This window comes from Amphibalanus amphitrite, unplaced genomic scaffold (assembly GCF_019059575.1).
Source record: "Amphibalanus amphitrite isolate SeventyFive unplaced genomic scaffold, NRLGWU_Aamphi_draft 000119F_arrow, whole genome shotgun sequence".
In the NCBI taxonomy this organism is placed as follows: domain Eukaryota; kingdom Metazoa; phylum Arthropoda; class Thecostraca; order Balanomorpha; family Balanidae; genus Amphibalanus; species Amphibalanus amphitrite.
In genome coordinates, this window is record NW_024881614.1 from 725,764 (window position 1) to 742,860 (window position 17,097).

A 17,097-nucleotide genomic window follows, 5' to 3' on the forward strand; every position below is an offset into this window, starting at 1 on the left:
TTTGATTTTCGACGGGTGCCTGGCCGTCTCTGCTGTTGGGGCGTTGCAGCCATCTGACGTTCACACACGCCTTTTTCGGGCGGTTCAAATGACAGAATACCTTCGTTAGACCACAAAGTGTGCTTCAATATAATTTTTTGTTGTATATGTTATATTTTTGGGATGAATTGTAGTGATTTTCGCTGCTTTTCCCGTAGTTTTCGCATATTTTTCAGGCGTGGGACCCCAAATTCCAAAATTTTGCGAAGATAGTGGTGGAAAGTAGACCGATGTTCTTTAGATAATCCTGATCTATCGTTTAGCTAGTTTTTAGCTAGATCAGTGACGTTTGTTGTCCATGACAAGCAACCACCCGTTTGACAACTGGTGCATGGCCCTTTTTGGCCGAGCCCAAGCTTGTCAATCAGGTTTATCTCTTGCTCTCTCTGGCTTCGTTAGCTGATATAATTGCGCTTTGCTCAATCCTAACTGCTTGCAGATGACCTGCTGAAGCTCTCCAGCAAAAACCATGCCGAAAGTCCGTTTACAAAGTTGAAAACGGGAGTTGATTCACCATGGTTGCCTATTAGTGGCTTAAGCTGAAAACGGAAAAGGACTACTCTTACTTGACTCTGGATAATACTTGACTCGAGTCGTTACCGGTCACCAAAAGCACACAGTCCCCAAGCTCGACAGCTAAGGGATATCTTATAAAAGTATGATGTTTGTATATCATTAGAATCGAGCGCAATCGTACTTTTAGCCAGAAAATAAATGTCCGGGTAATTCTGGGACACCCTGTACTTACTTCATTAGCTGGCAAGTTGCATAGGTGCTTTAGTAAAGGACCATGGATGATCAGATCAAACCAAACAATGGTTCAGGTTGAATCCATTGATCCATAACCCTCCAAATAATCCAATGTTCAAAAAATTTGAGTATACATCATTAATATTTGGAATGTGTTGCCTGTTGGTGTTATGCATAAATTCCTGTTATTCCATGGTATCTGATACCATGTATCATGTTAATAACATTATTTCTTGCTTTCAGAAATACAATGTGGACATCAGCTGTAGCAAAAGTGAAGCCCAGATTTCTTCTCAGCTCCTCAATACACCCATTATTGAAAGAAGCCAATCATCAGAGAAGTTATAGTGTGTTGTCTGCTTTAAGGTCAAAGCAACAAGCCAACTATGTACCTCTACATGTGGCATGTGCCAACATGGTTTCCACCAGATGCATTTATTCAGAACATCCATGGGATGACAGTAAACTCCTGTCCAAAACAAAACCAGCACCTGCCATAGCTTTTTCCCATGAAATCAACAATGATGGTAGCAAGTGTGACTCTGAGCTTGTTCATCTGGCCTGTGAGTCTCAAACGGATCCCAGTCGTGGTGAGTCACTTTCAGCACCTCTGCCCAGCGCCCCGCCGCAGTCAGACCCACCAGCGCCGAGCGATGACCGTCTCCCCGTGGAGCGCGGGCGGGCGGGCGGCGCGCCGGTGCGGACCCGCGGCCTGGCGCCGTTCGTGGCCGCCTCGGCCGACCTGCGCCGGCTGCTGGCGCTCGGCGTGGACGTGTCCGGCTGGGATCGGCGGCCCGGCATCCCGCAGCTGGTGCTGCGACTCCAGTGGGAGCGTGACATGGCGCCGCGCATCCGCTTCCTGCACGACGCCGGCGTGCCGAGTGACCGGCTGGCCGCCTTCATCACGCGCAACCCGCTCATCTTCAAGGAGCGACTCGACGATCTTCGGGTACATATTGCCGTCTGAGCCGTCTGAGTTCGCTTGTGGTCTTTGAGTGTATGTCATAGAAAACTCTCCGAAGAAAAATTGATTTCACAATTGTTTTGTGGTTACACAATTAGGGGTTATCCAACATTTTATTTTGTTCCGTTTTGCTTTCGAACTTTCAGCGATATCATTTTTTAGTAGCAAATACCAAACAGCACTTCCTGATGCAATAACCGTTGACCACCGATGCTATCGCTTTGCCCTCCCCCTGTCCCGGCCCAGGTGCGGGTCAACTATCTGGAGGCGAAGCGGTTCACCCGGGAGCAGATCTCCTCTGTGCTCTCCCGCGACCCCTTCTGGCTCATGTTCAGCACGGCGCGCATCGACCGTCGCCTGGGTCTGTACGCTGGTCTGTTCGGGCTCCGAGCGACCGAGCTGCGACAGTTAGCAGCCAAGTGCCCAGACCTCATCACCAGCAACGTGCAACACGTCAAGGTGGGTGCTTAGGAGCACGTTTGTGACACAGTTGGCTAGTGTGTTCACTGATCACGTTCGGTATGGGAGTTTTTTTAATCAAAGCTTGTCTAAGGGAATTTTTCTCGATCAGCTCCTATCCATATTAGTTTCTGGACACCGCTGTGAAAGGGTTGGCAACCATCGCATATAGTCGCATCGCATTCACAGGAGCAAATAGTCGCCAATAAATACAGATTCTAAAAAAAACGAGTCCTCATTCACCGGCTGGCTCAGCATTTGGATATCCCCCTTCTAAGCTACTGGAGCTTGCATGTTTTCTTCAGAGCATAAACTTTCCTTTTTCGCTGAATGCTCACTAAAAAGTTCCAGTATGCACGTCTGCAGCTTAGTGAACCATGTTTGCAGGACTCGCTATTCACAATCAAAGAAGAGTTCGGGTTTGAGCGTGCAGAGCTGAAGCAGATCCTTCTGGGGAAGCCGAAGGTGTTTATGCTGTCGCGCTGGGCGCTGCAGGACCGACTTCAGTACCTTCACAACGAGATGGGCCTAACGCACGAGCTGATCGCCGAGTCGCCCAACGTGCTGACGTACCGCTCGTGGCGCGTGCGGCAGCGGCACCTGATCCTGAACATGCTGCGGCGCGACCAGTACGACCGCAGCCGGCCCGGCTACGTCAACCTGGACCGACTGGTGGGCACCACCGACGAGGAGTTCTGCCGCGATGTGGCCCAGGTGCCGGTCGCCTCTTATAATGAGTTCCTCAAGACATTGTGATACGGTGATGCTGTATGTCTGAATGGGCTGTGGTGTACCGGTTTTGAATGTTTGAACATGAAATAAAATGTTTTTGATTTTGAACACTATTCAGCTATTGATTATAAGTGATGGAGTGATCAAAGGGGGTCGTGATGAACAAATTGGACTGAACCTGTTTATTCTCTGGAGATTTGTCCAGAACAATGCATCAGTTGCACGGTGCTGTTATCTTTTGATAGTCTGGCGATTTATTGCTGATTGACATTAGGCTCACGTACCGTCACAATGCACATGCATCATCCTCGCCTCACCCTCTTCAGGACAGGGTAGCTTTGTGGTGTAACAAATGGTGGTGTAGGTGGTCCACACTGCCATCTACACGAAAAAAAAAGAAATGTTCACTAATTTCCTAGTCATCCGACGGCCCTTTTTCACTAACGAATTGTGAGTAGACTGGAAGTTTACTCGCATTTTGTTAGTAAAAAGTCGCCAAATAGCTTAGAAATTAGTTAACATTTATCACAGTGTAGCTACTTTTTGCCTTGGTTTAGCTTTAGCTTAGCCGTCGCACTCGCAATGCAGTTCGCATTGCGAATGTGAGCAGACTCCGGAGATCACAATAGAATGCAGAGGAGTGAGGACTCCAGTCTTTGATGATTCAAACTATATAATTTTTTAAGAGCAATTGTCTTTGCACCCGCAATCCGCATTGAGATGTTTCCAACAGTCGTGCAGATTTCATGAACCCACGGACACTGAATGAAACTAGGGCTGGCAATCACCTCGAATCTATTTAGTAGCGGCTTCCTGAAGCTTATCGTTCGTGATTTTGACGCTCTTGCTACATTTACCCCGTGCGTGTGTTATGCTGTGAAGCTAATAAGGTCTTTTTGCAGCTTGGTGTGGAAGTATGACTGCTTATTCACATTGTTTAAGTTTTGTTGTTTTATGGCGATTTTGCACAAAATATTATATAATAACATCTTTTATGTTGTTGGGAAGTTAGGCTTGTTTCAAGCATCTAGCCGGGACTCACGGCTGACGGCGCTTGTTGTTGTTGAAGAGTTAGGGCTGACGGCGCAGTTTCACATCAACATGAAATTAAAAAGCGTACCCACGTCATGTCGTCATCGATCAGAAGATCACTGCTTTATATTTGGAATCTGGACAGGACGAATATTCTCAATATGAATATTTGCCCAACGAATTGTTCTATATTTTAAAATAGCCCAGAAGTGTCAAATTTGCCGATCTTACAGGAACTGCTAACATGGGGGCAAAGAGTAAAGGCCGCATTCCTCGGAACAAGAAGAAGTCATGGAAGAAGCAAGTAGACATCTCAGAAGTAGACGAGTACCTAGATGATGTTCGACTACAGGAGCGCTTTGGGTAGGTGCCACACTTAAGTCCATATTTTAGAGTGGTATGCCTTTGTTTGAGTGAATCATCTTGCTGACCTTGAGCCATTAGGTACTTCTTGGTTGCCAGTTGCCACCACAGGTGTCCAATTAACTTAAGATGATTTGCCGGCCTTCAAATTTTCTGTCATTAGTAAGGAAGGGTAAGGATAATGCTATGTTGAATGAAGGCACACATCTATGTAACTGCAAGTAATAGAAGTTCATGATTTGTCAATGCTTTTTCAGTGGTCTTGTGTCGGAGAAGGAGAGTGATGAAATTTTCACCATCGACAAGAGCCCGGATGAGGTCGATCCTGATGTTCTGCTGCGTCAGAAGCGACCGAAACGGCCCAAGGTCGACCAGGACAACCTGAGATGCTTTCAGAACCTGAAGGGCCTCCCTGGTGCCAAAGTACCAGTGAAACAGTAAGTCAGAAAACCTCTTGATTCATTGCATGCTCCAGTGTTTGAAATTATAAATCCACTATAAAGAGAGGCCTCAAACTCACATGCTGCCAGTGAAAGGAGTAAGTTTCTTACAAGTGACTAGTGCCCTTAGTCCTCACTTTTAATTTTGTGTATTATCTCATGTTTTGCAGTGCTATGCTATTGGTATTTGCATTTAGTTATAATTCCTTGCTTTCTCTTTTAGCAACTACATCAAGGACAAGCGACCAGAGTATATCAAAGCAAAGACAAACAGGAAGAAGGCTGCGAGCAAATTGCTGGCTGCTGTATCCAATGACATTGCTTTGAAGAAAGGAGAGGAAAAGAAGAAACAGCTTCCGAAGGACCCATGGGCGGACGACGAAACTGGTAAGACAATCCTTTCGAAATTTAAAACGATCCTCTGTAAACGCATCGCAGATAGCCGATCGTGCATTGAAAGACGAATGTCAATTATCTTGGCCAGCAAAATTTTCGTTTTCCAGACAGGACCTGATAACTATTTTGAATGAAAAATGAGACAATGACTGATAAGTGACTATGCTTACCTAGCTCAATTATGAAGGGCACCGTCGATTCTGCGAGTGTCTTTCACGACTCGCGTTAGCTAGTTTATGCTTAATATTGTGTTATGCCGCCCGTCCCCCACCCCCAGGCTTCTCAGTGTCGGTGTCTGACCCTCCCCTCCCACCGTCTGTCGTATCTCGCAGCCGATCCGGCCGGCGACTGGCTCGAGCCGGCGCTCCGAAAGATGCGCCGCTGCCGCACCGAGGGCACCGTGCGCCGGCCGCTCTACATGCGCGTGAAGAGGTCCCTGCTGCCGGCCGTAGAGCCGCCGCACGCAGGTCAGTTGTAATGGAGGTAGTCTCTGACATCCCAGATCAGTTTTTGACTGCTCTCCCAGGTCAGTCGAAGATTTCAGGCGAAGTTGTCAGCTCGCATCAGCGATCAATAGATCGCTAGCGAAGTCATCAGCTCTTTGATTTGTTGTTGAGTTAGTAACAATTTCCTGTTCAAGATTATACTCACCTCCCTCAAACTTCAGGCTAGCTATGGTAAGTGTTCAAAATAATGATATACAATGATCCGAACCCTGTACAGGTCTCGCGGGTTTTAGCGGTAGGTTTTGCATCTAGAAAATTTAGTGTACTTCAGGCTATACCTTCGTCGTCTTAGCGTTTGAGTGTTGAAGATGCGACCGACTTGTTGGGTAACAAGCCGGCCATGACAGTGTGACCAAATTAATTTAGCGTTAGGGGGAGGATGTATAAAAAAAGTCGTACGAGGATGTCACTATTTTCAAAAAAAAAAACTCGTCTTCAGCCTTCAGCCTCATTTTAGGTGCAGTTTTTACAGATAATGTGGGAAAAAACTATACCTGACGTCAAGTTCTAGTGAAAAGTAAAAAAAAAAATTGTCATTAAAGATGTAAAACAACGACATTGCAAGCGCGACAGTACGAGTATGACGGTGCGAATCGTACATTGGAACATTTTCAGTCTTTATTCCTACACTAGGTAGGTATGCTTTCACGACAAAAACGTCGTGATGATGTAATTTTAAAATTTCTGAGGATGTCATTATACTTTTCATTGGGGGTGACTTTCCCCGCAACATCACCAATTTGGCCACACTGGGCCATGATCGTGTAAAATGGCTTCATCGTAGATCGATTATTTTCTGAGATGTAACCGGAAATGTAAAAGTGCAAAACCTACCGCTTAATCTCGCGAGAGCCGTACCTTGGTCAGTCGCACCTCGACCAGGCCCTGTACCTTCCCTCACATCAGTCACACCTTGACCCGACTTCCTGCACTGAGCCCAGGGCGCTAGTTGCTCCTTTACGCGGCCTCTTTATCGACCCGAAGGCCAGTCGTACATTGACCCGAACCGACTCTTCAGGCCAGTCGTACTGTGCCAGGCCCCTATTCCTCTCCCAGTTCAGACATACGCTAACCCGACTCGCCGGTATCTATCCCCAGGTCAGTCGTACCACCCGGAGGCAGCCGATCACTCGGCGCTTCTCGAGGAGGCGGTCCTGGTCGAACACAAGAAGGAGGCCGACTTCCAGCGCTGGGAGCGCCAGACTACCGCCAAGTTCCCCTCGCGGCGGCCCACAGAGGTACGTGATGGCTTTCTACGCGACAGTATCACACGCCGTCAGCTGGGCCCTTTATTTTAGGACCAGCTATGTTAAATTGATGTGTTAGGATTATTATGCTCACGTCATCGTCACGTCAGTACACCTTTTCCTTGCATATATCTGCAACAAATACCTAAATTGTCTTTTTGCCGGCTGTCGTTATCACCCATTATCATCCGATACCCACATTGTAATGGTCGACCCATAAAACGTACCTAGTTATCGGGGACTGAGTGGTCTCGATGCGGTCTGCCGCTCGTAACAGAGTGAATAGATGAGGGTGCCTAGCCTGGCGATATATTCAAGAGCATTAGGACCAAAATGAGACATTTCGCTTGCTTGTGAGGATAAATATATTTTATGGTGTGCCTCTGCATAATAGGATGGGAATCTCACTCATGTCGTGTGTGCTCAGGCCGACTGGATTAAGGAGATGTCGGGAGGCCTCGGAGAAGACGAGGAGGAAAAGGGCGACGACGAAAAATCCGTGACGCTCGTAAAGAAGGTACCCAAGCCGAAGACGCGGCAGCAGCGGCGCAAGATGCGCGAGCGGGAGGTGGCCGAGCGTCAGAGGCTGGCGGCCGTCACCACACGGCGCTCAGAGAACGAGGTGTTCAGGTACGACGCCCGGCTGGCTGGGGGAGACGACTACTAGCTGGCTGGGGAGGGGCAAGGTACGACACCAGGCTGGCTGGGGGAGGGGAGGGTACGACACCAGGCTGGCTGGGGGGGAGGGAGGGTTCGACACCCGGCTGGCTGAGGAATGTGGGGGGAGGGGAGAGGACGCCCGGCCGACTGGGGAGGGGAGGTACGACACCTGGCTATGGGAAGGTCTTCAGGTACGATGAGGCTGCTGGCTGGGAGGGGAGGGGGTACCGACGTCCGGCTGACTGGGAGGCATGAGGTGCCGAGTGGGACTTGCAAAAGCTTCCGAGATGTTTTCAGCTTTCCCTCGACTGAAAATTTAATTTGTATTGATAAAAGTTCGAGTTCTTAAATTATCGAAGACCATATTTATTTTTGCTGTCAACTGTGTCAATCGGTTCAGACGTTTTTTTAATCTATTGTAGATGTCTTTATCGGAATATTTTTTACCGTTTGTATTTCAGTATCGTTGGATGCCGGAACTTTCTTCCTGGTCGTCCCCTTTCAGACTGTCGGCACTGCGTTCTCATCTCTCCCCTCTCTCTTCCTGTCTCCCGCAGGGTGCGCACCATCGCCAAGGAGCTGCGCGCGCGCGAGGCGCGGACCGTCGAGCGCCAGGCGCGCCGGCTGGAGCGCCAGTGCGCGCGCGCCATCCAGCCGCTGACGCTGGGCCGCGAGCGGTTCGAACCGACGTCGCTGGAGCTGAACCTGACCGAGGAGCTGCCGGGCTCCCTGCGCAACATCCGCGTGGAGGGCGACCCGCTTCAGGAGCGCTTCAAGTCGCTGCAGAAGAGGAACATCATCGAGCCGCGCGTGCGCACCACGTGAGTGCTGCGGAGTGCGGGGAGAGCCGGGGCGGCGGTGGCGGGACTGGGCTCGCCGGGTGAAGCAAATAGCTGGGACGATGTTTAGAAATTAAATGGGGGCATAATTTGGTGATCACGTTACCTCTGACTTTTGATGGCGAGAGACGTGATGGATTTTTTTCTGGGATTAGCGATAGCCCTGAATTACTTGGTTATTTTAAGTGGGATGATTATATGCGATCCTGGGAGGTGGGGCAGGGCTCAGATGATTTCTCGGGGCGGGAGCTAAGCTATTAACCGGTAACGGTTGTTGCTAATTGCGGAACTAGCGCTTGTGCTGCTAGAAAATTTTTCTCAGGATTTCGAGACATAATTTTTCGTTTTGAATTGGTAGCTGGTATTTTTTAGGACGGACAAGTATTCCCCATCGAATGCTCTCCGCCAGTGTGATCTCTGACGAACTACCTTCTGGCTTCCCCAGGCAAAAGAAGAAGTTCAAGAGGAAGCGCTTCGACCGGATCACGGCCTCGGATCGCGAGCCCAACAAGCTGAAGACGGAGCGGAACTTCTGATTTCGTTTCCGGTCGGAAAGAACTGTGTCACCAATATGCTGACGTTGCCGTTGGAACTGGATCGTAACGCGTTTATGGAGACTCGAATAAAGGCGATATATCGGATCGGATATTTTTTTACTAGTCACGGACTGAGTTCAACTACGTATGCTATAGTTACTGTTTCATTTTGAAGTCGCAATTTTTTGAATGTTAGAGCGTGCTACCCTTAAAGATGATCCGATAAGCTTCCAGTAATCCTTTGACCAATGAGTAGTTTGAGAAAGGCCGTGTAGATCGTAATCTTGGCGTAGATGTTCGGCGTGAGACCACTTTAAAAAAATGACGGTCGGGATGAGGCACGCCTTTTTTGGAGACTGAGTGTCTTTGTCGCTTTACCTGCTAAGCAAGGGGTAAGAAAATATCTTATTTACATTATATTTCTCAGTAGGTGCCGCTAAATCTCGCGGAGAAGATCACATAGGGTACATTATATTTATTTCGATACACTGTCCCTTTCTTTGTATTTCATAAACTGCGCTTTTGTTCCAGTAATTGCGCTGGTGCCTGTTCACTATCTTTATCTTTTTCTTTTAGCTTACTTAATACTTTCTGTGGGCAATGTTTTTGCTAAAACCATTGTATCGCATTTTTAAAGAGATACTTAAGTTCAGAAACATTTTTTGGTCATAAAATGTGTCGAAGTGTTTGAAAACTACCTTTATTTTTGTCTGAATCTCTGACGGCCTCTTACTGATACCGCTAGCACTCGCTTGTGAAATGTTTTCGAACAGGAGTCGCGCAAAATGCGCGGGTCTTCCGTCGTCAAGCTCGATCGGCTCGATCGCCCGCTCGCTATCAATGCCCTCAAGTGTTTTTATATTGATATACCTTGGGCCCTAAAACATATCGTCGGTGCGCTGTTGTCTGTGTCGGGTTTATATCGATAACTTTTCCATTTTTGGATTTAACCTGTACTAAACAAGTTTCTAAAATCTCTAATCATTTATGTTGATACTTCTGCCCTTTTAGAACTCATAAATTGTATACCATAATCCCATTATTGATCCATATAGGTACCTTTGCTGCTTGAGCGGTGGGCCTCAGTGAACCTAAATACAATGAACATCGGGGAAAAGATAGCAGAGTTTGCGAAGGGTGGCAGCACTGGTAAATATTTGATCACATCAGATATTCCGGCTATCTGCAAATCTGAACCATGCATGATTGGAATAGATGAAGCAGGGAGAGGTCCTGTTTTGGGTAAGTTTGAATCCTTTGAATCATTATGAAAAATGGGGATTATTTTAAGCAAAATGTGGGTTAATTCCTTGCTGCTTTCTGTGTTTTTTTTTCATATTTTTGACAGGTTCTCAGCTTTATATTTTTATCAGATCTATGCATACACTTTAATAATATTCAGTTATTCATTTTCAATGAAAAAGGTAATGTTGAGCTTGCATAGATTGGAGAATAGCAAGTGAAATTGTAATTTTGTTTGTAATAATGATGCAAAGTCTGTATTTTTGTGTTGAGTCCTTTTTGGTCTGCATTTGATTGCCTATATTTGTAATTATTCAAGTGTCATTTTGCTACAGTTTTAATTTGTTTTACAGGGCCCATGGTCTATGGCTGTGCCTACTGTCCCATCAGCAAGCTGGAAGATCTGAAATCGCTGAAGTGTGCAGACTCCAAGACGTTGAGCCTTGACCAGAGGGAGAAACTGCTCACTCTGATCAATGAAAATGCTGATTTCATTGGCTGGGAGGTGGAAATCCTGTCTCCTAGCTTCATATCTCAAAATATGTTTAGAAGGTAATGGTATGATATTCTTACAAGTTACACTGGCTGGTGTCCTTCAGCCCCGACTGGAAAAAATGCACGCTTTTGTCGAGAACTCGAGCGTAGTTGGGCGTTTGCGCCGAAAATTTTCGGCGTACTTCGGCGTAAATCGACGGCTTGCGCCGAAATTTTCGGCGTACTTCGGCGTAAATCGACGGCTTGCGCCGAAAATGTCGGCGCACTTCGGCGTATGGGCGTAAATAAGCCTGCGCCGAAATTTCGCCTTGATCCAGTGCTTCCGGCCGTATTCGTATGCTCCCAGAGTTCCAAACAAATAAAAAATTTTACCGTGACTGCGCGATGAGCTATATTCGTATAGGGCGGACGGTGGGACAACACAGAAGTTCAGGCTCTCAAATTGCATGACCTCATTTATTTTATTATTTTTGGCCAATTACAACAGCCATGCCATACCTGGGACCATGTAAAGTTAACCCTCGCCGGACGCAACAGTTTTCTCTATCTCTCTATCGACTCTATCGCAAACGGCTCCGGAGCAGTCGCGAAAAAAACCGTCAGGGGGGTGGCACCAACCCCCTCGGCCGGTGAGGGTTAAATGTCTTCGGGAGTTAAACATCTTAAATGTCACTTATCTTGTCTCGTGTTCGTCTCAGGGTATTTAACCCTCGCCCGTATTGGTGTTTTTCCAGCCACAAACGTATAAGGGGGGGGGGGGGTCCGTTGGACCCCCCTTGCCGTTTCGCCCCTGATCGAGCTAGAGCTTCGCGGAAAAAAACGAGCGTGTTGCCCGTGACGAGAGGGAGCCGATGATACCCAATTTTAAGGTCCTAGGTCATTGGTTGACCTTGCAGGTCAGGTCAATGACCCAAAAATCGGGAAAATCGGGACCTGTTAGAACGTCGTTAAGTGTGGCTGCTATGAGGTTTTTCGGGGTGCTGATCACGAATATCATGTTAGTTTTGATCACAGATGATGTCTTCATGCATTTAGGCCAGGTCGGGTCAGGTCAGGTCAGGTCAACCAGTAGGGGTCCTACCGGGTATTCCTAGTAGGTGTCAACCGCCTCCGACAGCTTCGTAACATGTTACGAAGGCACCAAAACTACTTCGTAAAAGTTCATATGGTTGCTAAATTCGAATTTAGCTCCAAAAAATGGCCTAGAAACATGTAAAACTCGAAAAAGTGAACCGAGGTCATCAAAGGTCAATGACCTGACCTGACCTTCAGATGACCTTGACACCCACCCTAATGCATGGGGGCAACACCATATCACATGTTTGAACGCTTGAAACCACGAAAAGACTGCAAACGCGCCGCTAATGCGAGCCGACATACGCCGAATCGCGATTCTGGCCAAACATGGTCTCGAAAAGTAGGTCACAGGTCAAAGGTCATTTGGGTCAGGGTCATGAAATTTTCAGGGTAGGTGTAGAATTGATTAACGCGAGGGTACTGAAAGTTTCGTCGCGATCGGCCGCTTTTTACGCGAGTTATTCGCGAAAAACCATGGGGGGGTCCGTTCGACCCCCCCCCCCCTATACGGGCGAGGGTTAAGTCATGTTCCGTGAACCTGATTGTGACTCTCCCACGGCGGGAACAGTTCACCGATCGAGAGTGAGGTTATGGATTGTCGGATCCCCTAGTTCAGATAACGTATGCTATCGTGTGCGTATTGACCGTTGTGATTCCTGTATTTCCGGCGTGTGGTTTGTGAGCGGACGCCGGCAATCGGTCCCGCGTGGCCTGGTATATGCCCGATCCCATCGGCCGTGCTGGCACCACGCCTGTTGAAGGCCCCGTCAGGCGTCAGTCACCGGCTGGGCACTACTGCTGATCAGAGCCGGGCAACAAAATAAAGGTTATGTTATGGAACATGCCAGTGAGTTTGTGAGTCAGGAGATTTTGTGAATTGTGATAGCGAACGCTGGTGCTCGGTCCCGCATGGCCTGCTGATGTCTATTGTCTGCCCGATCCCGTCGACCGTGCCAACAACCGTCTGTAGACAGTAGTCACTGGAAGACAGCCACACACACACGCCAGCCCCCCCCCCCCCTCGACGAAAAGTGCGTGGCTACAGCCTGCAGCCATCAGTAAGCCTTGAAAATTTTCGGCGCATGAAGCATGGCTTGGTAAAATAATTTCGGCGCATAAACCCTTGCGCCGAAATTTCGGCGCATCACCTCCGCCGAGAACTTCAGCGTAGTGGAGGCATTTTTTCCAGTCGGGCCTTCAGCCATCCTCATCCCTGAAAATGTTTGCCTATTTTATTTGTTATGGTCTAAGCAGTAGTTGAAAGGTTAAACCTCCCTTTCTGGGGATGTTGATATTGTGTAAAAAGTGATGTGGTGCTAATGGATCCTTCACCAATGGTACTCCAAATCATCTGTTCTTTATCTCCATTTCTCATAGAGCCAAGTACAACCTGAACTGGATGTCGCACGACGCGGCGATCGCGCTCATCAGCCGAGCGCGGGAGGCCGGCGTCAATGTGACCCAGGTGTTTGTCGACACTGTCGGTCCGCCGGAGAAATACCAGGTGCGATAGAAGGGAACTGGTGGGGGTTGTGTCGCTATAATGCTGTCTGATTGCCTGGGGAAGTGCTCGGTTGGATAAACGGGAGAGATGGTGTATTTGCAGTTGATGTGATTCACTTGAAAAAGTTTGTCGTAGAAACGCGTAGTTGCCTCTGGCTGACCACGCGAGTAACAGGATAGATCCGCCGCTCGCCCGTCATGGCTTCGTAACTTCTCACCCACTATTAGAATCTATGAATGCCCCGCACATCTCACTCTGGACGAGCCCCGCCCTGCCCCCCCATAGCGGTTCAGGTCACTGAGGCGGGCTGGGCGACCGACTTGATCCGGTCACGCCCCACCCCGGGCGGCGCACGAGCGCTCCCAAGCAGTCTATACAGGGCGGCTCGTCCTGGGCCCTGTTTCACGGCACGCCGAGAGCGCTCATTAACCCTATTTTTTAGCTCATTAACCCTCCAACGTATCGGCCGTCGGCCGACCGCCGCCTGCCCCGGCTGCGCGGACGCCGGCTGTCCGGCCGCCCGGTGCCTGGTGTGCGAGGAGGAGGCGGACACCCCGCAACACGTCCTGCTGCGCTGCCCGTGCCTCTGCGGGGCCCGCCTCCTCGCCATGGGCAACATTTACGGACGCCCCACCAACTTGAAGTTGAGACGGGACGACGTGGTGGCGCCCTTGGCCGCCGGCTTTCGGTCTTTCCAGGGTCGAACGACTACGCCCCGGTGACGAGGCCGAGGGGAACACAACAACAACAACAACAGCGCTCATTAACCCTCGCCGGACCTATTGGTTTTCTACATACGCGCCGGCCGAGGGGGGGGGGCGGGTACGACCCCCCTCGCCGTTTTGCCCCTGGTGGAGCTAGCGCGTCGCGGAAAAAACGAGCGTGTGCGCCGTTACGAGACGCAGAGATTGGTACCCGATTTTAAGGTCCTAGGTCAAGCGGTGACCGCTAAGGTCAGGGCAAGTGCCCCAAGGTACGGTTCAGTTTTTGGTGAATAACTTCGCAAAAAAAAAAAACGGTCGCAGAGCCCCGATTTTGGCAGCATCGTGTTTGCCTCGCTCAGGCGCGTCGAATGATATACTTTTTGTTCGGTCACGAAAATGACCTGACCTCATATGACCTTTAGGAAAAAATCCGAGATATACAAGTTGTGAGACTCATAATGGATACTAGATCCTGCAAGTTTCATTTCTCTGTGACATCTCCTCTGGCAGTGAGGGCGTTGTGAAGTTGCGACATCTGAAGACCGTGCAGAGGCTCACTTATGACGTCAGTGACCTGACCTGACCCAAAAATGCGGTTGGTGTCAAAAGATCCGGCTTGAATCAAAGGTCAGGTATTCCAAGTTTCAGCTCTCTATCGCCAGCGTGTTCGGAGCTATCGCGAAAAAAAAACTATGGGGGGCGGCACCCGCCCCCCCCCCCCTCGGCCGGCGAGGGTTAATGCTATTGCGCCTTCGGTTTCCATCGAAACAACCATTTTCATCGTGAAACTTGGACGCTCACAATGAATTATGTAGATGTTTCCGTGGAAACCGAAAGCGCAATAGCCCCAGTGAGCGCTAGCGGCGTGCCGTGAAATAGTCACGGACTCACGTGACCATGGAAAGTGCATCATTTCCGGGCAATAAAAACTCATGTATCGCACCATGCTTCCCATACACTGTTGTCCTGTTCAGCACCTCCGCTCTGCCGGCAGGCCAAGCTGGAGGCTCGCTTTCCGGGCCTGCAGATCACAGTCAGCAAGAAGGCCGACGCCCTTTTCCCCACCGTCTCGGCGGCCAGTATTTGCGCCAAGGTGGTGCGCGACCGTGCCCTGGAGACCTGGCAGTGCCCCGAGACGGTGCCGATGGACGTCACCAAACTGGGCAGCGGCTACCCAGCAGGTCAGTCGGCGGCGCTGGCAGTGTGGCGTTTGGGATGGGCCGGCCCGTACGCTGACATGACGGCTGGCGTGGATGTTGGGGAGCGCACATTTAGATGGTTTTTGGCGGGTGTTTGAAGTTAATTGAAATAAATGGTGTATCTTTTTAGCTGTCTTGTCACAGCTTATGTGAAAAAAGTTGGTATGAACTGGTTACAGTGGTTACAACCTTTTCATACTGAGAAGAAAAATGAAATGTTATGATCTGACGCAATTTTCTGCCTCGTCACCATGTGCTCATGGCCTACTCGCCCCACGGTCCGCGCGGCTTATCGTTTGAATACCGATCATATATTTGGTTTTCTTTCTTTCGCCGCCGTGACGTCTCGTCCTTCATATCATTTGTCTTCTTGACGAAGTTCTCTGTCGCCAGACCCGCAGACGAAGCGTTTCCTGGCGGAGGGCATGGACCCCGTGTTCGGGTTCCCCAGTCTGGTGCGGTTCAGCTGGTCCACCTGTCAGACGCTGCTCGACAAGTCTGCCGTCGGAGTACAATGGTAAGTGAGCGTCAGAGGTGGTCAAATCTGCCTTATTGTACTGTTTTGTGATTGAGAATGAAACGGGGTTGTATTATTCTTGAACATGTATCTTGTACGGCGCTGTTTTGAACGTAGTAGCCCGTGCACTAGTGAATGGTTCCCCATTCACCAGTCCATGTCCTCCATTGTTTATACCCGTAAATTTGTGGATGTTCAATTTCCTAGCATGATTAAACACTCCCTGTTGTATTGTTCGGTGACGATTTTACCCTGTTCATACAGCCGATACACTTGTAAGTTTCAAAACCCAGTCTTTGTTATTAGGCAGGTGTCGATAAAAACTAGTTCTCTACTTTTTTTCTTCCTTCATCGTATGTTAGTTCATCGTCGAGAGTTCATCGTATGTTAGGCTCATCAGGCTGCCTACTATCACTTGTCACATGTGTGTGTGTCAAGTGTCAATCCTGTGTCTGATTTCACAACCTTCTGTCTGCTCAGGGAGGAGTCTGATGAAGAGATGGACGAGGCGGCGCAAAACACCCCCTCCGTAGCCTCGTTCTTCGGTGGCGGATCGGCACAGCGGCACGTGTTCTTCACCGAGTGTCGGCTAAAACCGGCGGCGCCGCTGTAAAGTGTCGTCCTCTACCGCAGGGGACGCGTCCTCCGCTACGGAAGGTCGGTTCGCGGCCGCTCGGGAGCGGTCACAGTGCTCTAGGCTAGTGGGTTAGGATTCGGCGGTGGTTTGGGGGCTGGGGCAGAATGGAAAGTGGATGGACTGTGTTGTGGACGGACTGACATGGGCAGATCACTGCCAAACGTTGACACACAGACTGTGGCATTGGACAGACAAAAGTGTAGACAGACTATCATGGCAGTGGACAGACTGGAAGTCGACAGACTGGAAATGGACAGACCGGAATGTGGAGGACAGACAGACCGCTGTTGTTAGAGTGTGAACATGCCGTGAAAGGGGCAGAATGATGAGAGGGCCGATGAAACTCGCGGGCTTCCCAGTACAATGTCAATGCAGAGATGTCGTAGGTATGTGTACTGTGTAGTTTGTGCCAAGGAGCGGTTCACCGGTTTATCTGCTGTAATGTACATTGTACAAAGCTTGCTAGGATCCCATTTTCGAGGTAGACTGAAGAAGCAACTTTCTAAGACTTATACTGAGTCATCCCTTACCTAAAATGCGTGAATACATTTTCTTTTTAATTGTGACTTTTTACGCCCTGGTAAAACTAAAATTATTTTGCATTTTCCTCGCAAGCATCGTAGTTTCGCCGGCAGTGGACGCACTTGCTGATGGTAATACTGTATCGTCCAGTAGCTGTTTTATTCGCTGCTCAACTGCACATCGAACATCTGTCGTTCATAAACTTCCTCCGTGTGACTCACAATAGATGTATGGTGA

The 17,097-nt window shown here is 49.1% G+C and overlaps 3 protein-coding genes across 7 annotated transcripts; all 3 read left to right on the plus strand.

Moving 5' to 3' along the window:
- Positions 1-996: 996 nt before the first annotated feature.
- On the plus strand, positions 997-3,057 carry LOC122381355 (transcription termination factor 3, mitochondrial-like). The gene is made up of 4 exons (XM_043365415.1): positions 997-1,054; positions 1,395-1,738; positions 2,000-2,212; positions 2,600-3,057. Exons 1-4 carry the CDS (start codon positions 997-999, stop codon positions 2,966-2,968), a joined length of 984 nt encoding a protein of 327 aa, XP_043221350.1. The 3' UTR covers positions 2,969-3,057.
- Positions 3,058-3,750: 693 nt separating this feature from the next.
- Positions 3,751-9,068, plus strand: LOC122381391 (ribosome biogenesis protein NOP53-like). Of its 3 annotated transcripts, none has more exons than XM_043365476.1 (9): positions 3,751-3,769; positions 4,210-4,339; positions 4,597-4,776; positions 5,003-5,166; positions 5,508-5,642; positions 6,780-6,919; positions 7,356-7,558; positions 8,146-8,409; positions 8,873-9,068. In XM_043365476.1, exons 2-9 carry the CDS (start codon positions 4,221-4,223, stop codon positions 8,961-8,963), a joined length of 1,296 nt encoding a protein of 431 aa, XP_043221411.1. In that variant the 5' UTR covers positions 3,751-3,769; positions 4,210-4,220; the 3' UTR covers positions 8,964-9,068. The 3 variants fall into 3 exon arrangements, with proteins under 3 accessions (XP_043221411.1, XP_043221412.1, XP_043221413.1); XM_043365477.1 differs by lacking the exon at positions 3,751-3,769 and adding an exon at positions 3,805-3,858; XM_043365478.1 differs by lacking the exon at positions 3,751-3,769 and adding an exon at positions 3,805-3,834.
- A 672-nt stretch (positions 9,069-9,740) lies between these two features.
- Positions 9,741-16,899, plus strand: LOC122381398 (ribonuclease H2 subunit A-like). 3 transcript variants are annotated; one of them, XM_043365503.1, is made up of 7 exons: positions 9,741-9,813; positions 10,019-10,205; positions 10,559-10,757; positions 13,155-13,281; positions 14,980-15,166; positions 15,578-15,701; positions 16,182-16,899. In XM_043365503.1, exons 2-7 carry the CDS (start codon positions 10,064-10,066, stop codon positions 16,312-16,314), a joined length of 912 nt encoding a protein of 303 aa, XP_043221438.1. In that variant the 5' UTR covers positions 9,741-9,813; positions 10,019-10,063; the 3' UTR covers positions 16,315-16,899. The 3 variants fall into 3 exon arrangements, with proteins under 3 accessions (XP_043221438.1, XP_043221439.1, XP_043221440.1); XM_043365505.1 differs by having other exon boundaries at positions 9,806-9,867; XM_043365504.1 differs by having other exon boundaries at positions 9,781-10,205.
- The last annotated feature ends 198 nt before the right edge of the window (positions 16,900-17,097 follow it).